The sequence below is a fragment of the Carassius gibelio genome, chromosome B1, assembly GCF_023724105.1.
Source record: "Carassius gibelio isolate Cgi1373 ecotype wild population from Czech Republic chromosome B1, carGib1.2-hapl.c, whole genome shotgun sequence".
NCBI lineage: Eukaryota > Metazoa > Chordata > Actinopteri > Cypriniformes > Cyprinidae > Carassius > Carassius gibelio.
Genome location: NC_068396.1, coordinates 16,139,075 through 16,165,749, shown reverse-complemented (window position 1 = coordinate 16,165,749; position 26,675 = coordinate 16,139,075). Strand labels below are relative to the sequence as shown.

Sequence of the window (26,675 nt, the reverse complement as noted above, 5' to 3'; positions counted from 1 at the left end):
TCACAATGAAAAAAAATATTCTGGATGTCTTATGAACTTTACCTGAAGTTATCTGAAATGACAAAAACACTCATGAACAAAACAATCTTCTTCCGGTTGGTTCTATTAAAAAAGAAAAGAAAAGAAAAATGACGTACAGTAGCTAACACCATGCTTCCCTGATATAATGCAAAACAGTGCTACTGAGAAAGAGAGCCACACTGTAAAAAAAACAAAACAAAAAAAACACATGGTAAATGACTGGCAGCTATGGCTGCCAAAAAAAAAAAAAAAAATTTTTTTTATCAAACATTAAACAAGAAACAAATCTGTAAAAAAAAAAAAAAATCTGTAATACTTGTCTGTAAAAGTTTCTGTAAAATTATTGTTTTTGCACTTTATTTAAATTAAGATATTTTACTTTAATTTTATGGTTTTTGTTTTGGAGCTGTAGCTGCCAGTCATTTACCATTTTTTTGGCCGTGGTGTGCACAAAAATCTAATCTCAACAGATTTGATGAATAGCTCTGTTCTTAATTTTGTAATTTCTTCTAAATATCCCTATGTTTAAATTAATCAAAACAGTTTTGTGGATAAATTATCTAATTTGTTGTCTCTATAAATTGGGATGTGTAGCACTGTATGATATTGAAATTTTTTTTTTTTTTTCGGTCTAGGTGGTCCAATGTTCTAGAAAGTGATCATGTAGGCCAATTTCAGTTTGTAATACATTTTGTACTGGTTTTACTATTCTCACAGACATAAAAAAAAAAATAGCATACAACAACCAAACTAAGCACAACACTTAAAAAAAAAACGCTAAAACTACTTGCTGCAGTCTTGACGTGTTAAGGCCTGGTTTTATAGTACAGCAATGTGAAGGAGGTAGCAGTAGCTAAGCAGGACAAGATATTGCAATTGTTCAGAATAGATGCAGTACATCCCTGGAATTCCCCGTACTTTATACTGTTCATATGCAATAGATTGTGTGCAGCTAGTCAAACACATGAGAAAAAAAAAAAGAAAAGAAAAAAACTTGAGATAAAAAATTTGCCTATGTACATGTACCCTAAATGTATGTTTTATTATGAGTGATACTGCTCAAAGTAGGTGTCCCCTATTGGACTGGCTTAATAATGACTGAATTAAGAAACACTTATTACGTATAATCAATAATCTAGAACATCTAATTTATAAATCTAGTTCAGTTTTGGGATGCTAAATGGGTCATCATTATTAACTATAGCATCGCGTCTCTATTTATTTATTTAAAAATAAAAATAAAAATAAAAATAGGTAGCCTACATACTTCCCAAAGAGCCTATTCAAAATGCCACCAACCGCATCTGATTTGTTTAATATGTAGCCTAGCCTATATTAGCCTATAATTCCGATTGTGAACACAGACAAAGAAAACTCGTTCTCGCGACTGATATTTTAATATCTTTAATACCCGTTTTAAAAACAATGACAGGCTCTCTTCTTACTGCCTTACTGTGTCATTGTAGCTCCAAGTCTTCCTGGATCAGCTGTTCGAGTGCGCATGCGCAGTGCATACACTATGCAGCACGGTTTGCTGTGACGTTCATAACAGAGGCAAGTCCGAACAAATATCTCCCTACGCGTAATAATTATAAGACACAGCAACCTTATAAAGACGTCGGTTTAACGTATTTAGCCAGCTCAGAGAATGATTTTTCGTCTGGACACAGAAAAATTAGAATGCAATGTAAGCACTGATTATTTTTGCAGTAACCAGTAGATGATTCCTTATTGCCGCTACCTGTCAAAGCGAAATCCTTCAGTGGACTGATGAGGAAAATGATGCATGTCGAGGATGAACTGACCAAAGCAGCCGCGACTGGAAACACTTACCATGTTCAGTTTTTACTATCTAACGGAGTGAATGTGAATGGCGTTAACAAATTCGGAAGAACGCCTATTCAGGTAGGTTTAAGACACGTCAAGAATAAATAAACTATTAAAAAATGCAAACATAAGACAGACTGCAGACGTACAAATATTAACTACAACTAAAGGAAATGTTCTAGAATAAATGTCAACGGAGTTCTGTACTACCAGAACGGTTGTAAATAATAGGAAACATTGCCGAGAGTTCAAGTTATTTTAAAATATGGTAATAGGCCTGTAACTTAATATAACCTAACTTTAAAATTGTAATTATTTTTTACAATCGGTTTACTAGCTTTTAGTTTATATAGCTTATATATATATTTATAGCCTAGCCTATTTATTTGAATTTAATATTTACATTGTCTTTAACAATGAGTAGGCTAGTGAGACTAATTGGAAACAGTTTTAGCATATTTAGACTATAATGCAATTTTAATAACTATGAAAAACAATGTTTAATATTAATAACTTCCACAATGTATTAGAACATTATTAATAGTCTATTTCTAAAAAAATAAAATAAATAAAATAAAAATAAAAAAATCACGTAGCTATTTTAAAATAAGAAATGAATACCATTCTTTGAATTGTAGGCTGAGTTTCATAGACTGTGGAGTGTTTCGTTTCGCATGTTAGGTTATTTCATAAATCTTTATTACAGTTTATCCTGTTCGTAAACTGTGTAAATGAATGTCAACTGTACTGTACTACCAGAACGGTTGTAAATAATAGAAAACACTGCCGTTTAATATTTTGACATGAATTTATTGTTGCTATTATTATTAAAAATAATGCTAAACCACATCAACATTCGCCACCCTGCAGTGAGGTAGCAAATATCATAGACCAGATTAGCTTAAAACTTTTTGTCCTGCTGTCACTTCGAGAGGGTGGTGGTCATGTTTAAAAACATTTTCACCTCGTAATTTCTAGTCTGTTCTAATGATGGTTACAACTCATTTTGCGATGCTCCCCATTCTGCGCAGGATTTGGAAATGGAGAGGGAAAATAAAGTGCCTGCAGAGACGATGTAATAGTTTATCAAGCTTAAGACGAACTTACACAAAGACTGCAAAAGTTCTGAAACTGTGACTGATTGATTAGATTTGTACAGTTGTAGGGCTAATTGGTAAGATAGGCTAAGTGAAACATTTTAATCTTTCTAATTTCAACGAAATATGTTTAAGATAGCCCTATCACAAAGTGGACATAGGTATGATATAAACATAGGCCTATCTAAAACAATATTAAGTAATGATAAAAACAAATGTTACAACATGGGCACTTAAATTACTAATGTTGTTGAACTGTTATTAGCTATATTGTCCTAATAAACTACACTGTGCACTAGCTACATTGTTCTTACCGAACGACAAAAAAAAAAATAATTCTGTGATTCAAATAACGATATTTAAAGAAGGTATTGCAGTCAGCACGTTTGTTTGTTTTTCAGTTATTTATTATTTTAAAAAGAAAGAACAATTATTTAAACCAAAAAATACAAATAAAAAAAAATAATAAAATGAACATATGCGACAATATTACGGGCTTTTCTTTTTGTTTTTTGTATTATTATAATTTTTTACCCCTGCAGGTGATGATGATGGGTAACACACCTTTGGCTCACCTGCTACTGGAATATGGAGCAGATCCTAATGTGCCTGATCCCGGGACAGGAAGCACTCCTTTGCACGATGCTGCCAGAACCGGTTTCATGGACACCGTGCAGCTTTTAATTCGCTTCAACGCCGATCCTAATTCAACAGATCACAGCGATTTACGACCTGTGGATGTGGCACGGCAGACTGGACATATGGACGTGGCTGAATTTCTCAGTCGTATTTAAACGCTAAAGTTCTTCTTCTTCTTTTTTTTTTTTTTTGTAACTAGCCTACATATTTATCAAATAATACGACAGGTTTAAAAAATAATAATAAAGGAATGAGCCCAGCAGTTATGCACTTTAATTGTTTAGGATATAGCCTATTTGTAGACTAATAATAATTTACAATATTGTTTGTGTATTTTTATGCTGTTTGGAGTATTAAACATTTTAGGTATTTTTATTCCTATGAGAATCTATGGTTCGCAGTTCATTTTTTATAGGCCTTCATGCAGCATCACTATCAAAAACTACAGAAAAAAAGCAACTTTAAGTTTGAAGCATTAATGATGATATCACCCTAGTAAAGTCTGTCAGGACGCAGCATTTCGGTTAATGTATACAATTACATTTTTAAACATATCCATAAGATTTGTTCTTTACTTAGCATGGTAATGGCTAAATAGAGTTAAGTCGTGGAAAGATAGCTAACGAAGTTTATTGGGCAAGTGCTCAAACCAAATAACCTATTAGCATAATATGTGGCTTATATTTCTCAGTTCTCTAAGAAAATAAGATATTTTCGATAAGTTTATGTTTTATGTTAAGCTAAATAAATGCATCTATATGCCACCGTGCAATTTGTTGTTGTTCTTTATAACGCATAAATTGGGTTCTTTAATCATCGCCTCGCCAGCTTTAAGTGCAATATATTGATATTGTGCGGAAAGTCAGGTTTATTTTAATTTTTTTTATTTAGACGGTTTGCAAATAACATGTGAAACCTATGAAAGACAGCTAAAAGAAAGAAAGAAAGAAAACAAAATATAGCGAATTATTAAAAGCTTGCTATAGAGACAGTTAGCTATATTTACCAATGTGCAGAAGACGAATGGTTACTTGAAGAGAACATATTATTTGAGGGTCTATCTCTTAAGAGATTATCTATTTGCAACGAAACTGCTGTCTGATCGAATCTCATGAAGGGAACAGAAAATAATTAGATCAGAAATCAAGGTTAGACGTCCTCTATTTTGAAAGCATGCACGAATAGGCTATTATAAAAGAAACATGATACACCGAGATCTGTTACGATTCCTCGAGGCAAAAACACTGAAAACACTGACCAATTTTTGATACAAATATGCATCTGTTTTTCACAAATCTCTGGAAAAGCAATGTGCTGCTGACTCAAAACGGAGGGGTTTCATCAATGCACTGAAATGTGGCACAGTGAATAATCTCCCACAAGCTTTTCATAAGGAAAAACAGGATATATTTATTCGTGGTTATGAAATACATGTATTTTTTATATCCAACCAAAATATTTATACTTGCATTACGCCCAGAGCCGTTTTGTGCTCTCTCCCTGCAGACCCAGTATCTCCACATGAAGTTAATTAAGAGCTCTGCTGTGATTGGGTGATGATGTGAGAGGAGAGACAGTATTTAAATTACAGCTACACTAAGACTATAGTTGGTGGTGGCTAGATGGTGTGCAGGGGATGAGGTTTCGTCCTTAGAAGCCTTAGTTTGGTGATTTGGTGTCTCTTTCAGTTGTGTTGAAACTGCTGAAGTAGAGCTTCTGTCCTTTGTCTCATTGATGACATCTATGACAAACTTTTTCTAAAGAGAAGTGTGTAATTTCAGTTGCACATAATAAATACCGAGTTTTAGTTCTTTTTGGTGGGGGTAAGTACATGTGTGGCATTTTGTTTTCTCCCGTTTATGTTAGTTTAGGGAGTTAGTTTAATCTGCTGTATTTTTTCCTTTTCTTTGAAGCTTAGTTGGGTTATAGAAAATAGTTTTGTTATGTTTGTTATTTTGGCCTTGCCTTTTGTTATCTCTCTGTAAATAAAAACTTCTCTTTTCGCTGCATTTGACCATGTTTGTTTGGGTTACTGTAGCTGTTCTGGGTCTGGGTTTTTCTCTGCCATCGCACAGTGTCTCACCATTAACCATTTATTTCTGTTGAGGTCTTACCTAGGACCGACTTCGACAGTAACACTTGTATTTTGATTTATCCAAGGTACTTCAATGTTTAACAACACTACTGCTACTATTAAAAGGCACGGAAAAACAATGCAATAATGCATTACATTTAAAAAAAACGCTATTTTAAAAGAGAAAAATAAAAACCAACTTGGGTGGATGACTAACATTTTTTATTTTTTTTATTTAGGTCAATAATGGTAGGATGTCATGCTTGTTTACAGATACATGATTGCAGCTGTGGACAGCACATCTTGGATGGCTCCTCAATGGCCGGATGCTTTAATGTTTGGGCAACATTACTGATGACTGCGACATCAGCTGGGCAACAACAAAGTTAGATATCAGTACAGTACATATATCACATTTAGAACAAAGAACATTACATGATTACATATTTATAAACAATCTATCATTTACATAACTTAAAGTGCGTTATACTCACTTTTAGTGCATTTATTGTGCTCTCCCAGTCCATCTGACAGATCTGTGGGATTGCTGTGAGCAGGATGCTGCTAGCTTTATTTGCATTCTCTTTCATGGTTTTCAGAACATTGTCCACACACACCTAGAATTAAAAAAAAAAAAAAAAAGTTGCTAAGTTTGGTATATGCAGGATTATATATATAAAAAAAAAACATGAGAAAAAAAAGGTAAATTAAAATGAATGGACCAGCAAGCAAGATATCAAATATTAATGTGTGACTGGGCAGTAAATGCAGTTCGAACTTAAAATGTTCAAATTTATTCTTAAAATAAAACTTTACCCACAAAAATATACAACACCCTCAAAACAAATATAAGGCTGTTAAGTCTCCGAGCCTCACATTTGCCTGTAGCCACTCAGATAACACAGATAGGGTTGCCGTGAGTCATGAATAACCTGTCACAAGTTAAAACTGAAAATGGAAGACATTTATGTTCAAGCAACAGATGGACTATTGTCTCTAATTAATGCCAGACTTTGTCAGCCATTTAGCTGTCTACAGTTACATTGTGCACTCAAATTTATAGAGGATCTACTGAATCAAGACAGCAACAAGAAAAATCTGCATGATCAAGAAAGAAAACTGAACTACAGACTAGTTATTTATTTTTTATTTTTTTTTATCACCAATGTTTTCCCTTAGAGGAACTGACTAATTGGTTGGCAACAAAATATGTGTGATTGTCAATGCATGAGTCAGAGAGAGAATGAGAATACAGGACTGGGACGGAAGGATGTGGTGAAGTGGGGAGTGAAAACTAGAGGTCAGCAGCAGGAACTCGGAAGGAGGACTCTGAACTGTGAGGGGAAGTAAACAGTGCAGCAAACTACCAGCCTAACCGGTCGTCCGGCTATCGGAAACAATAATCTGCAGAGAGTTTATTGACTTAAAAATGAACATCCTATTAAAAAAAATCCTTCATAACCAAGAAGATATAAATAACTTTTAACACATTTCTGTTTTTTCTCATGTCCTTTCTTTGAAACGGCATCAAAATAGTATGTACAGTTTCACTGTCAAAACGCATATGTCTAGTTAGAATGAAAATGAAATGAATGAAGAAGAAAAAACACACTTCACTAAATAACGAAGGGCTTTTATGTGGCATTTGTAACCAAGAGACAAATGCTTCCATTTATGGGGGGAAAAAATCTCTCTATGAGTATTTGCCACAAATATAAAGACCAAAGGAATAGCTGGGCTTATATAAGCCCAAGGTTGTAAATATTAATTAATTCGGCTGCCAAAATTTGTATTTGCTTTTGAATTACTACATGAAAAAAATTAAATATATATATATATATATATATACACAGTATTGTTCAAAATAATAGCAGTACAAAGTGACTAACCAGAATAATCAAGGTTTTTCGTATATTTTTTTATTGCTACGTGGCAAACAAGTTACCAGTAGGTTCAGTAGATTCTCAGAAAACAAATGAGACCCAGCATTCATGATATGCACGCTCTTAAGGCTGTGCAATTGGGCAATTAGTTGAATTAGTTGAAAGGGATGTGTTCAAAAAAATAGCAGTGTGGCATTCAATCACTGAGGTCATCAATTTTGTGAAGAAACAGGTGTGAATCAGGTGGCCCCTATTTAAGGATGAAGCCAACACTTGTTGAACATGCATTTGAAAGCTGAGGAAAATGGGTCGTTCAAGACATTGTTCAGAAGAACAGTGTACTTTGATTAAAAAGTTGATTAGAGAGGGGAAAACCTATAAAGAGGTGCAAAAAATGATAGGCTGTTCAGCTAAAATGATCTCCAATGCCTTAAAATGGAGAGCAAAACCAGAGAGACGTGGAAGAAAACGGAAGACAACCATCAAAATGGATAGAAGAATAACCAGAATGGCAAAGGCTCAGCCAATGATCACCTCCAGGATGATCAAAGACAGTCTGGAGTTACCTGTAAGTACTGTGACAGTTAGAAGACGTCTGTGTGAAGCTAATCTATTTTCAAGAATCCCCCGCAAAGTCCCTCTGTTAAAAAAAAGGCATATGCAGAAGAGGTTACAATTTGCCAAAGAACACATCAACTGGCCTAAAGAGAAATGGAGGAACATTTTGTGGACTGATGAGAGTAAAATTGTTCTTTTTGGGTCCAAGGGCCACAGGCAGTTTGTGAGACGACCCCCAAACTCTGAATTCAAGCCACAGTACACAGTGAAGACAGTGAAGCATGGAGGTGCAAGCATCATGATATGGGCATGTTTCTCCTACTATGGTGTTGGGCCTATTTATCGCATACCAGGGATCATGGATCAGTTTGCATATGTTAAAATACTTGAAGAGGTCATGTTGCCCTATGCTGAAGAGGACATGCCCTTGAAATGGTTGTTTCAACAAGACAATGACCCAAAACACACTAGTAAACGGGCAAAGTCTTGGTTCCAAACCAACAAAATTAATGTTATGGAGTGGCCAGCCCAATCTCCAGACCTTAATCCAATTGAGAACTTGTGGGGTGATATCAAAAATGCTGTTTCTGAAGCAAAACCAAGAAATGTGAATGAATTGTGGAATGTTGTTAAAGAATCATGGAGTGGAATAACAGCTGAGAGGTGCCACAAGTTGGTTGACTCCATGCCACACAGATGTCAAGCAGTTTTAAAAAACTGTGGTCATACAACTAAATATTAGTTTAGTGATTCACAGGATTGCTAAATCCCAGGAAAAAAAAATGTTTGTACAAAATAGTTTTGAGTTTGTACAGTCAAAGGTAGACACTGCTATTTTTTTTGAACACACCCCTTTCAACTAATTGCCCAATTGCACAGCCTTAAGAGCGTGCATATCATGAATGCTGGGTCTTGTTTGTTTTCTGACAATCTACTGAACCTACTGGTAACTTGTTTGCCACGTAGCAATAAAAAATATACTAAAAACCTTGATTATTCTGGTTAGTCACATTGTACTGCTATTATTTTGAACAATACTGTATATATATATATATATATATATATATATATATATATATATATATACTGTATATGCTCTGATAAAATGTCTTCTATCTATTCATCAGTGCAGAGAAGCAGAGCAAAATAACAACCAAAGCAATGGTATTTCGCAAGACGCATACAGTATTATTCTTGAACTACTAGAAGGCCAGAAGTTACTTGGAGTAGCTTTAAAAAAAACATTCAGTTCATTAAATAGGCCATTCATTTTTAAAGTTCTATTTTATACAGTAAAAATAAAATAAATTACACACTATAAAACACTTTATTTTTGATATTATAGAGAGTATTAATATTAGACATGAATTGTTACTTTTTTCTCTTTCCTAAAATACAAATTTTCTATTTATCAAAAAAACTTTAATCATGATTCCGAGATAAAACAAGATAGAAAGAAATATTGATGCATGGTCTCTGTAGGCGTGGTAACACTTGACTTGTGAATGCCTTTCTCTCCACTGTTCTAGCTTGCATCCTTCTGAATCTGTGTACTTTGGTACAGTTTCAGTTCCATGCTAATCAACAAAATGGACTCCAGTCGAAACACTAGGTGCATCCCAAATCATGTACTTATGCACTATTCAATTATGTTTTGTAGTATAAACAGTGCGGGTAGTGCGTCCACAATGAAAATTCCAAAAAGAAAAAGGCACTTAACCAAAAAAACGAAGTGTGAAATGTTGGAAACTTCATGACCTCAACTGGTTAGTGAAAGGGGAGGGGCTATTCAACTCTGGTTATAAATGACAAAATAACCTTATATAATTCATACACTACATGGTTGAGTACATAGGTACATAGTGTATAGTGCGTCATTTGGGACGCAGCTACTGTCCATTCAATTAGCTCTGATGGAGGAAATCTTATGCTTTTTTCACTCACACATTTTTTAGTCTCTCTCCTGCACAGAATTTTTTTGGTCTGTGTGGGAGTAACATCAAAAGCTTGCAGCTGTGCATGCACATAGCTTAGAAAGACTGCCTATTGGCATGAACTCAATTGACTTAAACGACAGACAGACATACACAAACACACACAAAATAAAAAATAAATTCAATTTAAGGTTATCTGTAAGGTAATAATATAAGGTTATCTAATTATAAATACTATAAAATTAACCTAAACCCACACCCTGACCCTGATTATTAAAAAATAAATAAATAAATAAACTTAAAATACAATACATACAAAAAATGAAAAACACAGGGGCTTGACAAAATGATTGTAGGCTTAATATAATTTGTGAACACTACTGTGAAAAACAAACATGATTATCTTTTAGTATTATCTTTTCATTGTCTAGTGTAGTAGTACTGAAAAAATTGCTAAAAGATTTTCTCAGAACACCGGAGAAGAGATGATGCCAACCCCTCAGAGGACGTCAGTTGATGCTAACCCTGAAACAACATACAGAACTAACAAATATTGCTTCATGTGTGACTGCATCATATAATAATTGCTGTTAATAGTGTTCATCATCTGGTTGACTATGTCTTGTATACATTTTTCTGAAAAATCCTGTCATATGCAAAAAAACTGATACTGTAGTCAAAAAGCTACTTTGATAGTGAAAAGCTACTACTAAATATTGTAGAAACTTAATTTACTGTAAAGTTGCTTTGCAATGATTTGTATCATAAAACGCACTATACAAATAAACTTGAATTGAGAAAATTCAATTAAATTATTCAGTTGTGTTCAGTACAAGCCATGGCTGAAATGGGTAACTTCTCAGACTTCCAAAAAGTCAAAATCACAGAAGTCTGTTTAGCAGGAGAGTCTGTAACCTTAACAGCTCAATTGTTTGGTGTTTTAAGATCAACGGTCTTTATGATTATGAATGCATACACAAAGCATGACAAGATCTCATTAGCGAACAAGTGAGCAAAATAACACAGGTGAATGAAAGAGGTCGTCAAACACTAAGAAGGATGAAGTGACAGCAAACCTCTATCTTCACCTTGAAGACCTAGTTTCCACAAAAGCTTCGCAAAGCCAGCAGATGTTTTGAGATGACATTCAACTAAAGGCTATTCAAAAGTTTTAGAATATATTCTAATGATGTTGGAAGTTATCTTAAAGGCTAATGGTGCTAAAACATTGAAAAAATATTGCCTATTTCCCAGGTTTTCACATTTTTTTTTTTTTTTTTTTTTTTTTACAAATGGGAATGTCCTTGTATGACCTGAAAAAGAGGTTGTCATATTCATCTCTTTTCTGGCAAAACAGAATAGTCCATAAAATATGGATAAGTACATATACAAACTGTACAAACACACAGACAGAGGTTTCTATCTGCTCACCGCCTCTTCGTGCTCTTTCCAGCAGTCATAATCAGTTGCCATTGCAATACTAGCATAACACAGCCCGGCCTCCTTGGCAAGAACCACCTCCGGTACTGTGGTCATGTTGATGACATCAGCACCCCATTGTCTGAACATGAGGCTCTCTGCCCGAGAGGAGAAACGAGGACCCTCTATGGTCACCATTGTCCCTCGTGTGTGACACTTCACACCGAGTCCCTGGGCAACCTCCATGAGCACCTACAAGAGGAGATAAGAAAAAAAAATTAGAATAAGAAAAAAATTATAAGAATGAAAATATAGTAAGACGAACAATGAGACGGACAAAGTGAGAGACAAACAGAGAGCTGGGAAATGTCACTGACCTCTCTAGTCCGGTTGCAGAAAGGTTCAGCCATAGGGATGTGGCACACACCTGGGAGGTTGGTGGGCTGCCCATCATAGAAGGTCTGGACACGTTTTGTTGTCCTTGAATTCAGGGTGGTGTGTAACATTTTAGCATGGAAATTAAGATGAAAATGAAATATGAATATGAACCAAACTGAAAAAATAATCTGCTGTGAGGAACAAAAAAGCCAGTTTCACATGAGACGTAAGTATCCAACACTGGATGCATAATTCTTTCCTCAAATGTTCACTTCAATAATGAATAAGTGCTGTCAATGAGTTTACCAAAAAAAAAACAAAAAAACTTTTTGAGCAGCCTCTAAAGACCAATCTTGGCTGAGGTGAGATGATACAATGCACATTGAAAATGCATGGTTGCAGTCATTCCATGTCGAGTTCAAAACACAAACCTGGCTAATGACCGCAATGCCTTTTTTTTTTTTTTTTATCACGTATTGGCCATCATGGGTAATACAGTTCAAAGATACAACATTTCAGATACAAAAACAGGAGAGCAGCAGTTTGGGCAGTTGGTGATATTGTTTTACTCTGCATGAAATTAATTAATCTAAAGACAGAGCTACGTGTTTTAAGCCAAACTGCTAAAAAGTAAATAAAATGAAAATAAAATAAGCTACTTCCTTGAACATTAATGTTAAGTATTACTATTTGAAAAAAAGGCTTCCAGGACCCTAAATTTACAGGGTAGTGTTTTAAAAAAAAAAAAATTAGTGTGAAATTGAAAATTTGACGAAAATGATTACAGAGAAATTAACACTAACCTATCAATAAACTGGTCAATCAAAACAATGTCTCCAGGCTGGATGTCCTCTCTGAGGGAACCACATGCTGTGGTGACTAACAGGTGAGTACAGCCCTCTTCCTTCAAGGCCCAAATATTGGCCTGGTAATTGACATTGGTGGGCATTATGGTGTGTTGTCTCCCATGCCTTGTAGAGGGGGAAAAGTTCTAGATTAGACTTCTGTCCTTGATGAATAGAAAACCAGCATATATTGTATCGTATATACCCTGCAGTGTAAGTACCTTGCAAGAAGCACACATTCAACATTCTTTATTTTGCCCAAAATTAGAGCATCAGATGGCTGTCAAAAGAGAGGAAGAAATGAGTATGAATAAATACACTAGTGGTTCTGCCTATCAATACAACTGTCATATATTATTGGGAACACGTGAATTAGAAGCAAACCATGATTAGCAATTATTTCAACTTCTGAGTTTAACTAAAGCAAATGCATATATTAATTTCCAAATGTACTCTCCCATAATTACGTATGCATGAAAAGTACACTAAACACAATAAAGAGACACTCACCTTTCCAAATGGTGTGACTACATACCGTTCTGTCCTTCCCTCCAGGATATCTGGATCATCAAGACCAGATCCACCAATTATTCCTATCTATGAGAACATATCTGAATATGGGATGGGTGTCTGCAGTTGGTTGATTTAATTAAAACATTTATAACACTTGCAAATATTTTATAATGACAAAACAAATAGGTTCATTAAAAATTATATTTAATTGATATTCATACTATAGATGCAAGATAGTGCCATTTGCATTTGTATGCACCAAGAGATAGCAAGTCTGTGATACTGTATGTACTGTACTGCATGAGACATGAGTCATGCAGTGCCTCTTTCAGTAACCCAGATAAACATTCTGATTTACAGTGTTGCTATAGATATCTGACCGCTAAATGCTATTACTGAACAAATAGAATCAACTATTCTAGAAGTGAGTAGATTCTTATGCAGTTATGTTGAGGGCAGCCAAGTCACTTAACCTGAATAATTTCCTAGACACCACCAGAATAGAAGAATCAAGAATGCAGCTGAAAAAAGGTTTATTTCATTCTGCTTCTCATTCTTCACACCCATTATTTGTGTAAAATTCTAGTTCTGCACAATATGAGGATGCAGAGAAGTTGGGAGGTTTTGTAAAATGCAATAAAATCAAAAACCTGTGAATTGTTAATTCTCTTTAACTTTTATTTAATTGACAAAGAAAATATTTCCAAAGCAACTGGCATATGCCCTGGCCCAGAGTCCTCAAATTAATATTAGTGCTCTTTTTTTTTTCTTTCTTTTTTTTTTCTTCTCTGGTTTCTGATTAGTTGAGTTGGGGAGATGAGGCTATAAAGTAGATGAAGGCGGACCTTATCACTCTTTCTCTGCCAGCCTTTCTTCACAACCACATCACCACATACTTTTTCTTAGTTTGTAATTTAAGTTTGGAGTGGGGAGTCACAGATTGTTTCAGTTAGTTTAGTTATTTCTTCCTTTGTTGCTAGGCTCCCATCTCTTAGTTTTGGTTACTTTTGGGAGTAATTTGTGATAAAATAAAACATTTATTTGGAATACTTCAGCCATTTATGTTATGTGTCCCTTCCAACTCCTAGACCCTTATACAGGGACCATACATTATATTGTGAAAAGATTCAGGGAATCCAGAGACATCACAGTACATGTAGGGCAAGGCAGGAAACCTCAATTGAATGTGCTTGACCTTTGAGCCCAGATGGCATTGCATAAGACACCATCATAATGTGGTGTTTAATATAGCCACATGGGCTCAGGAGTACTTCAGAAAACTGTCGTCAATTACCACAGTCTACTGCTGCATCAAGAAATGCAACCTTAATACCTGTTATTGTAGGAGAAAGCTATACATCAGTTCTAGGCAGTTAAACATGCCTCTGTCCCAACTTTTTTGGAGTGTGTTTCAGCCATCAAAATCAAAATTTGTTCATATTTACAAAATACATTTACGTTGGTCAGTGAAAACTTTGGAAATATTTTCTTTGTACTTCCTTCAATTAAATATTTGTTAAAGAGAATGAACAAATCACAGATTCTTGATTTTATTGCATTTTACAAAATGTCTCAACTTCTCTGGAATTAGGGTTGTGTTTATATATATATATATATATATATATATATATATATATATATAGAGAGAGAGAGAGAGAGAGAGAGAGAGAGAGAGAGAGAGAGAGAGATGCCAAAGTAAAAAAAATAAATAAAAAATAAATAAAAATAAAAAAATATATATATATAGTAAAAAACAAAAAAAAAATCAAGGAAAAAATATCATGTATCTAATATCATCCAATATCATGAGATCGATGGAAGTATTTTTAGTTGACTAAACTATCTAACATTCTAATTAACATTTAGGCTGATGATATATGAGGCATCTTTGGTTCATGTTGCTGTTAACAGGCAACCCGTTGAGACACAGGGCCCAGGACCGATCTAAAGTATCCAATAAACATTGCTCCAAAAAAGTTTCCCAGCAAAATTGTTCAAAAAGTTGACTCGTTCATCATCGGCCTAAGAAACATCATCTTTTTTGTTCCATAGAAGAAACTAAGACAGGTTTGGAACAAATGGAGGATAATAAAATAATGGCAGAATTTTCTTTTTTGGAATGAACTATCCTTTTTAACGCTTAATTGAGACGTTTGGTGGCTAAGTTTCAATCAGGGTGCTGTTAAAAGTCACTTCATGATGGTTTAATTTCTTAAACAATGCCAGTAAACCTAAATGTAGGATAGTAGTAGTTTGTTTTAGACTATATTTTATATTAATACTGTCACAACCGAAACAAAGGGGGGGGGGGGGCATCGGTTATACAAAACAGTCAGTCTGAAGTCTAATGATATAAACTGTACCGACCAAACAAAGTTACATTTATTAATACAATTACATTAGAATTATTCCACGCCCACAGAGACGTTAGTCCTATGCCGTTAGCGGCATTGGGCTCGGCCCCAGGAAGAAGCAGTAAAGCATGTGCTGACAGCAGATTTTCATGCTCTGTCTATAATATGCGAAACGAGTAGCCAATATTGGATGTAAAGAAAAGTGCTGTATACTGTCAAATACAATACATCGATGTTTGAAATTCAATCTTCAACGTTTGGTTTAGTGGCGTGTTGAGGTAAAATCATTGCAGTGTTCCATCTCCTAAACTATTTTCTTACTTACATTTTCTCCATGTGTACGCCCCATATATTTAATTATCAATAATGATAATGATTCAGTACAATTATATTTACCTTTACGTGACTGTTAGATGCCATTTTCTCTCACGTGTCAAACACAGCATCAGCAGTCTTTCTTGAGAAAGAACTAGGAAGCTGAAAAGAAAGATGCGCATTAGCGCCACCTACTGTGCTGTAAGTAAGTGTACCTTAATGAAACAAAACTTCTCAATAAAACAATATAATTAACATAAACAAAGAAAAAAGTACACCAGGATTTATAGAAATGTATAATATATTACATTGGGAATACTCCTCGCACACAAAAAAAATCTAATATTTGTACATATTTTGCAGTTATATATCATGTGCTGGCTCATAAAACATAATGGTTTTTTTCAACATGGATCATGTGTACTTTTTCTTATTGCCGTTTACATTCGTTTACCTATAAAAATAGTTTGGACAGTATGGTGTGCACTATAGAAATCATCATAAAAAAATATTAAAAAAATAAATTTAAAGATAAAGTTTCAGTGTATTTTCTAAAATTGTTTTAGAAATTTGAGGATATACACTTAGTTCATGTGTCATAAACTGTTAAAGTTACACAAAAATGAATAATGAATGCCTGCATGAAACTGCTTTCAGACTATTTGAAGAAAACACATAGGAATACAATGTGTACTCAAAATAACACATTATGAAAGAATGCATTCAATAAAAAGGACACTTTTATGATCCGTTTCAATTTATTTGACATAGCCAAATAAAAAAGGAACACTAAACTTTGAAAATTGATGACTGTTAATTTTGCTTGTATAGGAGAGTTTGAAATGAAATACATTTTTAAATAAATCACAAATGCTAATGTTTCTTTAAAAAAAAGAAAAAAAAAAAAAAAAGAAAAAAAAGAAACCCCAAATCAAATTTACATTTCAAACCCATCCTTTTTGTATTTTTAAAACACTGAAAATACATGTTGGCATTACAACAATAGTCCTTTGTCAATCATTATTTGCCACAAATTGAAAAGTTCAATTACACTGAACATACCATCTCACAAAGACATTGCCATTAATCTGACTGGGTCTGATTCCCTGCATCACCCACAGAACTACATCCAGTTCTAGCAGTTGACACTTGCTCCATGTCTAGGAATCTGGACATAAACGGCTGAGTTTCTGTAGCACTGTTTGCTATTGGGACTATGGAACCAGCTGCACAGATATTACTGGTTGAGGGTTCACTGGGGTCAGCACTGTCACTGTCACTAGTAATTGTAATGAGAACAGGGCTGTTTTTTCCCACCCTCTCCTCACCATTATGTCTCCTGCTCTTCCGCTTGTGTTTCTTCTTCTTCTTGCGATGTTTTCGACTGTGACCCTCAGATTTGTCATCTCTGCTTGGACTTCTGCTTTTCCTCTTGAACTTTTTGTGATGCCCCTTGTATTTCTTTTTTGCATTATCTTTAACAGAATCAGTACATGATTTGCTAGAGGGTTCCTCGTGATGCTTTGTTTTGTATTTCTTTTTCCTGCCATGCTCATCATGTCGTGATGTCTGATGTGAAGAGCTAGATTTGATTCTAGATCTGCTCCTTGAGCGACTCCTGTGCTGACGGTTGGTGGAGCTAGACTTTATTCTAGATCTGCTCCTTGAGCGACTCCTGTGCTGACGGTTGGTGGAGCTAGACTTTATTCTAGATCTGCTCCTTGAGCGACTCCTGTGCTGACGGTTGGTGGAGCTAGACTTTATTCTAGATCTGTTCCTTGAGCGACTCCTGTGCTGACGGTTGGTGGAGCTAGACTTTATTCTAGATCTGCTCCTTGAGCGACTCCTGTGCTGACGGTTGGTGGAGCTAGACTTTATTCTAGATCTGTTCCTTGAGCGACTCCTGTGCTGACGGTTGGTGGAGCTAGACTTTATTCTAGATCTGCTCCTTGAGCGACTCCTGTGCTGATGGTTGGTGGAGCTAGACTTTATTCTAGATCTGCTCCTTGAGCGACTCCTGTGCTGACGGTTGGAGGAGCTAGACTTGATTCCAGATCTGCTCCTTGAGCAACTTCTTCTGTCCTGGCAGTCCCTGCTCTGCCTTCTACTATGCGATTTAGAACAAGAGCGATCATGTACACTTCTGTAGCTGGTGTAGGATGAGCGTGTATAACATCTCCTTGTGCTATCTCTTTGACTGTAATGGCTATATGAATGGCAATAAGATGAGGTGTGGTGACTTGTCTCTTTTTCTCGTCTCCACTGATGCTTGCTCTCTTTAGACAAAGGCTGTTTCTTGCTACGAGAGGAGGAGTGTGTCCTGTTGCTGTGCGAGGATCCTTCTCTAGATCCAGACAACCCCTTTTCATAATGCCCTTTGCCATATTTATCTTCTTTTCTTGCGTGACTAGAGGTGTCACTGGGAGACAAATCAGACTCTGAATTAAATCGAATGTGCAGGGGGACCTGAGGGCTTTGTTGCTCTGTATTCAGCTCAGAATGCTCTGAATCAGATGAAAGCTGGACCAGTTCTGGAGTCCTTTCTGATGCTGGCTTCACATAGCCGATAATAAAACAGTCATCATCACTGCCAGCAGAATGCTCCTCTTCCAATGCAATAGTGCCAGTATTTGCTGGATGGTCTTGATGTGGCACAACATCAACAGACACTACTGCTTCCCCTACACTACTATCAGAATCCGAGTCCCTCACAGGGAAAGGTAATACTTGAGATGGCTCTGAGGAGTAGGATGGCCCTGGGGTCTCATCATCCCATGCTGTTTGACTCAAGGTCAGACTAGGAGTGGCATAATCCTGGGATCCAGATACTAAAGAATCACTTTCATCCTCAGAGATGGCGATCACAGAGGCTTCCGAACTGCTACCTTCTCCAGAGGGCCGAGGCAAGTCATAAACTGCACGCTGGTCATATGCCTCCATGTTGAATGGGGACTGAGCAAAACTAAGAAACTCATGTAGGAAGTGCTCTGTGTGGGATAGCAAGAAGGGTCGAAGTTCGTGTACAACAGCCTGGTCGTCCAAGTTATGTCGAGTGATCAAAGTCATGATGATGTGCTGCACTATGTTGACAAGGGAACCATGAGTGCCATACAGAACAGTCAGCTCTCGTCTCAACCAAGGCACAAGCCTGTGGAGACAAGCTGGATTTCTTCTGAAGAACTCTGCAGAAGTCTGCCTGCTACGACCGCCATCCTGAATGCTCTGGACTCGCACACCTCTTCTGTACAAGGCTCTTCTGAATTTAACCATTTCTTGTTCGTGAAGACTTTGCACAGTTCTTCCATCTCTGTCTCTTCTTTGTCTTACTGCCAAGCTCCTTAACATGCTGTGGAGATCTCGGTTGTGCCGCTGTTGAAGAGATCCCCTCAGGCTCTCAAATATGACCCCATGGTCAGGAGGAGGAGACGTTCTCCTCTGTGCTGGTCTGTGGTTGCCTGTAAGCGTGGTGCGATACCGGAATCTTTGCCCTGCCATGTTGCCAAATGAGCCATTTTCAGTTGGTCGCAGGTCCAACCTCTTGTAGTTATCTTCAGACTTAATAGTGTGATAAATTGAATTAAATGGCTGTTTGCACAAAGGGCATTCTGCTTTGTTCTTCAACCACTCACAGATGCAACAGAAGCAAAACTTATGTAAGCACACATCCAGATATGATATGTTTTTGAAATGATCCAGGCATATTGGGCATTTTGATTCTGGAGATGCTCCTTTTGATACAGTGTTTAACACAACACCTGACAGGCGCTCCTTCATCTGTGGTGATGCCATTATCTGATTGAAGAAATATTTGAATTATTAGGCTACTTGCATTTGCTTCATGTATATATTTGACAAAGTATTTAAGTTTTAATATCATAAAAAACTAAAAGAATACAAATAAATTAAAATAATAAGAATTAATTGAAACTCATTTTAATGTTTTAAGGGGGATGAAGTCTAAAAACGTCAAGGTGATACACATGTCCTGATATGAAAATAAGGAAAAGGTTTCATTAAAAGCAAACCATATTCCATAAACCATAAATAGCATAATCTTTTTATTATTTCTTAGGGGGGAAAGTATTATTTTAACAAAACAGCTTCAGTGTTTATTAATATATGAATAACTTTTGTCCGCCAAATCATTACGATATGATTCAATAAGGTCACATAAATGGTAGCCTATTTATGTGATCGTATTTACTCGTATTATTAGTTTTTCCCATTAATAATAAACTAATGTCTCACAAGAAATAACATAATATTGGCATTTACCATTTTTAAGAAATATAAACAAACCTATACTGTCACATTAGCTTTTGTGTTTATTTAAGCTGTAAAAACACTTCTATAAAAATCTGACAGAAAATAAAAACGAATAAAAATCTGAAAAACTTTAAAAATGATGTTTTAAACTTACTCTTATATGTATTTGTTGAAACTTTCGAAGTAACTAGATTCTCTGAATTCCGCTGGGAGCACCTCGCTTAAATATTCGAAACAAACAAAAGAGCATTATGACTTCAACCGTTTAATACTTGTAGTAACATTACTGTTTAACAGAATCCACAAAAACACGTTGACCCTCTAGATAATGTAACTTACTGCCTAACAAACCAGCGCCGTTTTAAAGATCAATACACGGTAAACATGAAACATGTCATGCATTATATCTTACGCATTATTACTACAACTTAACAGCTGCAAATATTTTTAAAAGCGCTTAATAACGACCAAAAAAGGTACAATAACGCTCAGTCCGTCTACAAGCAATGTTGGTCATCATGACGTAACAAAACATGAAAATTGCGGAAGTGAAATCCTGTCAAACTTTCAGAATTTCCTGTTTTTAATTTCAAAATAAAAGTCCATGAACTAAATGCGAGAAACGTCAAAATTAGTTTTGCAATTTTAAAGCGTTAATGATGTATCAGAGAAGCCTCTTCTTCTAGTCGTCGTTTATGCTTTTCATTTCATTATTTCAAAATACTTAAAAATTCACAGTCAAATATGAGATGTGTTGACTGAATAGCAACGACAAAGCTTATTTTCATTTCATTATTTTCAAAAATATTTTCATTTAGTATTCAAACAAAGACTTCAGTAGTTTACTGCTTTTTGGATTCCCCCCTTATTATTGTCTTCGTCTTATTGGACATTTAAAGCATTAAACTGTGTTATGCAATAACAACTATCAAAGACTCGGTGTTGTCAAGAATGTCACTATTGGCACTTTGTTGTGATTTTAATTAAAATACTCTTAATTAAGACTTTTTAATTAAGACTCTTCTTTCATGTGAGATGTGTGGAATAAAAAAGGAATTAAATAAACTCAATTATATGGATCTCAGAATGTACCCAAAAGGGTGTGAAACTGTCATTCAAAGGCACAGAACAGGCATACAGAATCTGTATAGTAAATTTTATTGACATGGTATTCACACAAACATGTTTTTACAACCAGTGCTGACAAGTATGTCTATACTGAATATACACTGGCGTCTTCAATGATGACCATGACTGTCTGCTTCAGGAAGATCCGGGACAACTTCTCCTGTTTCCAAAATGGTGTCTCCCTGGAAAAAACACACACACACAAAGATGTGCAAGAGAAAATATGAATCATGAATGATGATTTTATAACTTTTGATTATTAGTGCAATAATACTATTTGGACCAATTATACTTACAGGAAACAGTCTGGGTTTAAGAGCAACAATCCCATATGGCATTTTCTGTGGAAACAAGAAATATCTATTTAAACTTTACAATGATCAGCCAAAGCACAACGATATTTAGTGTTAAATCTGCAACCTTTGCACACACAATACAAGTCTTTATGAAAACATTTATATTAAATTTATTAAATGTAACAACAACAAAAAAAATCTGACATTTTTTTAAATAAGACATCAAAAGTCATAGAGGCTATATATATATATATATATATATATATATATATATATATATATATATATATATATAATATTGCATAACTTTTTATTTCACAAAACAATGAGCATCTTCAAGTGAAACCAATCATTCTGTACTGCTCTGGAGAGTGAGTTATTATTATAAAAAATATATAATTTTAATATGTATGTAAATGGGATTTCAGTTTGATATGTATGTAATGTAGTGGATATTCAAAAAAAAAAAACAATGAAATCTTATTAAAGCTTTTACCCTCATATTTTTAACCTCTATAGTGACTCGGACTTCCGTATCGTTTTAGGACAGGGCACAGATTACAGTTCTGCTCGATGAAAGCACTGTAACTGTAGGTGAAACAGTATAACAGCACCATGAACTTACACTGACGTGGTACTTCACGTAGTAATGCACGATCCAGGCTGGGATCAGAATCCGCGTGACAGCAAAAACACTGGCATTGTAGGCTTTAAATGTCTGGTTCATCCGCATTACAAGAAGATAAGACAAAATTGGATGTTATATTACTATTGTGCTGTTACAAAGCTCTCAATCATATATATATATATATATATATATATATAGTTCCTATTTGGCATAAACTTACGTATAGTCTCCAGAGTGTCTTGGGCTGCAGAAATCCAGTCCAGAATCGCTCGATGCGGCCGAGTGTTTTGGGTGCAACGACGGGTTCTCGAGGACTAAGCTCCTGGTCTTTGAGCCACTGCCGCCGAAGCTTTGTTAACTGCTCAAAGCGGAGTTTTTCATCCGCTGTGTACCCAGTCATACTGATTTCTTCTTATTTCACAAATAAATCCGAATTTACAATGACATCTAAAGAGGACAAACCTCCCAGAGTGCAAAGCGGACTCAGGAACATCAACATAAATATCGGGGATTTACACAGCGACACCTACAGATCTGGAGTCAAATAACTATTGTGATGATTCGCACCAATGCCACACGAGGTCGTGCGTTGTTAAAAACTGCATGTGCACTTTCTTCGATAGAAGAGCTCAAGGTTTTTTGATTAGCACTTAGCATAGCAATACTAGGCCCTACTGTTAGAGTGGAAAGTGTATGGTTCAAAAGTAGTAATTGTTTGCTTACATATAAATAAAAAAAATATTTCACTAAAACACATTTTACCAGTGCCAAATGTCTATATTTTCACTATATGCTGCATTTCAGGTCACACCTCAGTAAGTTAGAATGCTGGAAAATTTTCTATGAAGAAAACAAAAATGTATGTAGGCTACTTCTTTATGATATTCTGAATATCAAACCTCCTTGTGGCAGGTTTATGGTTTTCTGTTCTTTGTTGCACAAGCTTCTATGGATTTAATTTTAGTGGTCATCTGTTGAAATAAATATAAACATACAAGTGCGCTCGTGTCTGTGTCCGTGGCCATGGAAAAATGTATATTTACAATGACAACAATTATACTTAGTCATATAAAACGTCTCCAACAGAGAAATGGATCGACATCTGTCAGCTTTTTGAACAAACACTTTATTTGGATAATCTACCATGTCTTAATTAGCAGCGGGCCACACTGTTTTCACGCTAATCAGATCAAAGTAAACGAAATTCTGCAAATCCTTAGAAATAGAAAATATATATAATTATTATAATTGTTTCCATGTATGGGCTTTTTTGCCTTTATTTTGATAGAGCAGTAGAGATGAAACAGAAAGAAGAAAGGGAAACAGGATCAATAAACGACCTCAAGAGATGCAGCTTTGCAATGGAAGCACTACCCACATATTGTTTATAATTAATTAATTAATAATTTAGAAACTTGGTATAGGCACTTTCGTCTAATTTTAATTGATAACGGACACTCTCACTCCAAGGTAAAGGTCAGCTTATTTCTTTCATTAGAATAGATTTGGGTTATTTAAGCTTTCCATCACTTCCTCAGCAATGAATCCACTGCAGTGAATGTGTGCCATCTGAATGAGTCCAAACAGCTGATAAAAACATCATAATAATACATAAATCTAGTAATCCACACAAATCGTCTAAGGTTACGTATGTAACCCCGGTTCCTCGAAGGAACGAGATGCTGCGTCGAGAACGTTTGGGGAACGCATCCAGCGTGACGTCTCTGAATAACATGTATAATCAGTCCAAAGGAAGGGCGAGACGTCATAGGCGGGTGACGTCAGAGACCAAGAAGCATAAAAGCATGAGCGGCGAAGCCGGATATCAGCCTCAAAGGATGAAGCAAGCGCCAGCCAGAGATGCCGGAAGTGAGGCACTGCGACGCAGCGTCTCGTTCCTTCGAGGAACCAGGGTTACATATGTAACCTTAGACATTCCTCTTCAGGAACTCGAGCTGCGTCAAGAACGTTTGGGGAACGAGAATACCCACGCCGCCAGACTTTCCAATCTCTGCCTAGTGTGGAAGAGCACAGCTAAAGCAAGAGAAGAAGAGGAGCCTGACAGAAATCGGGGACAACCCGTCCAATGCCAAACTTTAGAAGGAAGTGAGTCTTGACCACCAGGACGGGAGATCAGAGGACTCGAGGCTTAGGACAGCATCCTGATCACTGCTTAGCATAAGCTTCTTCTGGCCAGAGGCCTCAGCCTCAGCCTCAGCGCACCATGGAGGAAACATGTAACCAGAGGGTTTCTGCTCACTGACTGGCCACCGAGAGGGGCGTGGTAGGCCACCATGGCCGCCACGTAGACCTTCAGGGTGGAGTGGGTCAACCCTGCGGAGAGCCTGCAGGAACTCCAGTACTGTACCATCCGGGCAGTTAACTGGGTTGAGCTGGCGGTCTCCGCACCAAGAAGTGAAAAGCTTCTACTTCAATGCAAACAGTTTCCTCATTGAGGGAGCTCTGGATTGGAGAACAGTCTTACAACCTCGGTTGAGAGACTGGAAGCTAAGAGTTGTGCCTCCTCAGAGACAACACCTACAGCCTCTAAGCTCCATTAAGATGCCCAGGAATGTGAACTGCTCTGAGTGAGAGGAATTCGTCCTGGGCCCACACAAGGATCCGGTATGCTAGTTGTATGAACGGCATGAGTGCAGACCTCCTTGATGGTTGATGTAAGAGACACCGCTGTGTTGTCGGTGCGCACCAACACATGGTGACCTCTTAGGTCTGGGAGAAAATAACGAAGTGCACAAAGCACGGCCAGCATCTCCAGGCAGTTGATGTGCCATGTCAGATGGCGACCACTCCACAGACCACGGGCAGGGTGGCCACTCATGACAGCACCCCAGCCGGTGAGGGACGCGTCCGTCGCTAACATACCGCGGTGACAAGGAGCTCCCAGCACCGGGCCCTGGGACAAGAACCAAGACTTCCTCCACATATCTAAGGCACGTAGGCAGTGCCGCATGACCCTTAGCATGCGAAGTGGGTTTCCCCTCAGGGAGAACCCCTTGGTCTTGAGCAACCACTGTAGGGGTCTCATGTACAGCAGGCCAATAGTATTCACGTTGGACGCAGCTGCCATCAGACCCAGCAATCTCCGTGACTGCTTGACAGTGAGTGACCAGCCTTCTCTCACTCTCGCGACTGCAGTGAGGATTGACTCGATCCAAGCAGGTGACATACGTGCCTGCATCATGGTCGAATCCCACACCATGCCCAGATAAGTGGTTCTCTGACCTCGGTGCCAAACCGCCATCTGCTCAGATTCAGCTGATATCAACCAATCATCAATGTGGTTGAGTCGGGAAAGTGTGGGGTGAGAGTACAAGGTCAGTGGAAGATCCTTATTGGTAGGCTTTTGCCCCCAAAAGCAAACCTCAGGAACTTCCAATGAAAAAGGATGGAGATAAGTGCATCTTTTGATAGATCGTGACACACCAGTCCTCGGACTTGGCCTGTGCAGGCGTGCTAAACTTCAGTCCCCTGACTGAGAGGTTCAAAAAGCACAGATCTAGAAAAGGACACAACACCTCATCCTTCCTCGGAACAGTGAAGTACCGGCTGTAGGACTCGGACTCTGCAACCCAAGGAGGGACCACCTCGATGGTCTCCATCCTCAGAGAGAGTCTACTTCTGTTCCATTACCAGAGCCTGCTTGGGGCCCACCAGAACTGGATTCTGTGGCCTCTCACTACAGTGTGCAGGACCCACTGAGACACATTTGGCAGTAGTTTTCATGCTGCAATATAGTCTACTAAGGGAATCAGCCTCTCAAGACTGATCTCTGGTTGCATCAGCGCAATTAGCTCGGTGCCCTGAAGCGGCGTACCGGCAGGAGACGGCCGAACTAGCTGCTCTGGAAACTTCCCAGGAGGTCGCGAGCCTCTTAGCACCGCTACGTTTCCGGGCAGTAACTGAGAGAAGCGCTCACTGGAGACCGCTGCGCCCTGGAACACTGCAGGGTTGGCAGAACGATCTCCTGAGGGCACTGAGGAGAGACGGGCACCATGTAATGCGGTGTACACCACTCCTCCCCAGAGGGAGCTGGCCCTCAAAACGTCCTAGGCCTCAGGACGTTATGATGAAGGCTATCCAGCGAAAACAACGGTCCGTAGAACTGCTTTCCACTAGAAGCCTTCGGCCTGGGAGCGCCACTTTGACTCTAGCGTCTGCGGAGTACAAAAGTGACACCCCCGGCACATTGCCTCGGCAGCACTCATGTCTTATATATATATATATATATATATATATATATATATATATATATTATTTTATGCTACTCAGTCACACAAACAACATCAATCTCCTCAGAGAAAGATGGATGCTGCAGCGAGCTGTCTCAGAGGGCGAAGAAACTGCATCGCTCGTTTCCAAGCCTCGAGAATGAGCTCTAGATCTAGTGAACACGGGCGGAGATAGGAGGAGCCGTCTCCAACCCGTTTGCCAGATCATGTGCGATTCCCGCTATTGTAGTCGATGCCGTGCCTCAGCAAC

General features: G+C 37.2%; 4 protein-coding genes across 4 annotated transcripts; 1 reads left to right on the top strand and 3 right to left on the bottom strand.

The window, feature by feature from the left end:
• The first annotated feature begins 1,540 nt into the window (after positions 1-1,540).
• On the top strand, positions 1,541-5,593 carry LOC127948892 (cyclin-dependent kinase inhibitor 2A). Its single transcript, XM_052545725.1, has 2 exons — positions 1,541-1,926; positions 3,488-5,593. Exons 1-2 carry the CDS (start codon positions 1,792-1,794, stop codon positions 3,737-3,739), a joined length of 387 nt encoding a protein of 128 aa, XP_052401685.1. The 5' UTR covers positions 1,541-1,791; the 3' UTR covers positions 3,740-5,593.
• A 270-nt stretch (positions 5,594-5,863) lies between these two features.
• On the bottom strand, positions 5,864-16,068 carry LOC127948891 (S-methyl-5'-thioadenosine phosphorylase). The gene is made up of 8 exons (XM_052545724.1): positions 15,939-16,068; positions 13,186-13,272; positions 12,897-12,955; positions 12,634-12,801; positions 11,830-11,932; positions 11,465-11,704; positions 6,153-6,275; positions 5,864-6,028 (listed from the first exon to the last, which is right to left on the bottom strand). Exons 1-8 carry the CDS (start codon positions 15,960-15,962, stop codon positions 5,990-5,992), a joined length of 843 nt encoding a protein of 280 aa, XP_052401684.1. The 5' UTR covers positions 15,963-16,068; the 3' UTR covers positions 5,864-5,989.
• A 528-nt stretch (positions 16,069-16,596) lies between these two features.
• toporsa (topoisomerase I binding, arginine/serine-rich a) lies at positions 16,597-20,741 on the bottom strand. Its single transcript, XM_052545723.1, has 3 exons — positions 20,463-20,741; positions 20,278-20,343; positions 16,597-19,649 (listed from the first exon to the last, which is right to left on the bottom strand). The coding sequence occupies exon 3, from the start codon at positions 19,644-19,646 to the stop codon at positions 16,941-16,943; it is 2,706 nt and encodes a 901-aa protein (XP_052401683.1). The 5' UTR covers positions 19,647-19,649; positions 20,278-20,343; positions 20,463-20,741; the 3' UTR covers positions 16,597-16,940.
• Positions 20,742-21,264: 523 nt separating this feature from the next.
• On the bottom strand, positions 21,265-22,676 carry ndufb6 (NADH:ubiquinone oxidoreductase subunit B). Its single transcript, XM_052544931.1, has 4 exons — positions 22,396-22,676; positions 22,173-22,265; positions 21,548-21,592; positions 21,265-21,433 (listed from the first exon to the last, which is right to left on the bottom strand). Exons 1-4 carry the CDS (start codon positions 22,573-22,575, stop codon positions 21,362-21,364), a joined length of 390 nt encoding a protein of 129 aa, XP_052400891.1. The 5' UTR covers positions 22,576-22,676; the 3' UTR covers positions 21,265-21,361.
• Between the last annotated feature and the right edge of the window lie 3,999 nt (positions 22,677-26,675).

What these genes read in the sequence shown, in the direction of transcription:
- LOC127948891 (XM_052545724.1), bottom strand. Translation starts at nt 15,962, where the DNA reads ATGGCATCTAACAGTCACGTAAAG. An exon ending in TAGTCACACCATTTGGAAAG is followed by an intron (nt 12,956 to 13,185) that starts GTGAGTGTCTCT and finishes CTCTTTTGACAG; the next exon opens with CCATCTGATGCTCTAATTTT. An exon ending in GCACAATAAATGCACTAAAA is followed by an intron (nt 6,029 to 6,152) that starts GTGAGTATAACG and finishes GTTGTTGCCCAG; the next exon opens with CTGATGTCGCAGTCATCAGT.
- toporsa (XM_052545723.1), bottom strand. Translation starts at nt 19,646, where the DNA reads ATGGCATCACCACAGATGAAGGAGCGCCTGTCAGGTGTTGTGTTAAAC.
- LOC127948892 (XM_052545725.1), top strand. Translation starts at nt 1,792, where the DNA reads ATGAGGAAAATGATGCATGTCGAGGATGAACTGACCAAAGCAGCCGCG. An exon ending in TCGGAAGAACGCCTATTCAG is followed by an intron (nt 1,927 to 3,487) that starts GTAGGTTTAAGA and finishes TTACCCCTGCAG; the next exon opens with GTGATGATGATGGGTAACAC.
- ndufb6 (XM_052544931.1), bottom strand. Translation starts at nt 22,575, where the DNA reads ATGACTGGGTACACAGCGGATGAAAAACTCCGCTTTGAGCAGTTAACA. An exon ending in ACGTGAAGTACCACGTCAGT is followed by an intron (nt 21,593 to 22,172) that starts GTAAGTTCATGG and finishes TTGTTTCCACAG; the next exon opens with AAAATGCCATATGGGATTGT. An exon ending in TTAAACCCAGACTGTTTCCT is followed by an intron (nt 21,434 to 21,547) that starts GTAAGTATAATT and finishes TGTTTTTTCCAG; the next exon opens with GGAGACACCATTTTGGAAAC.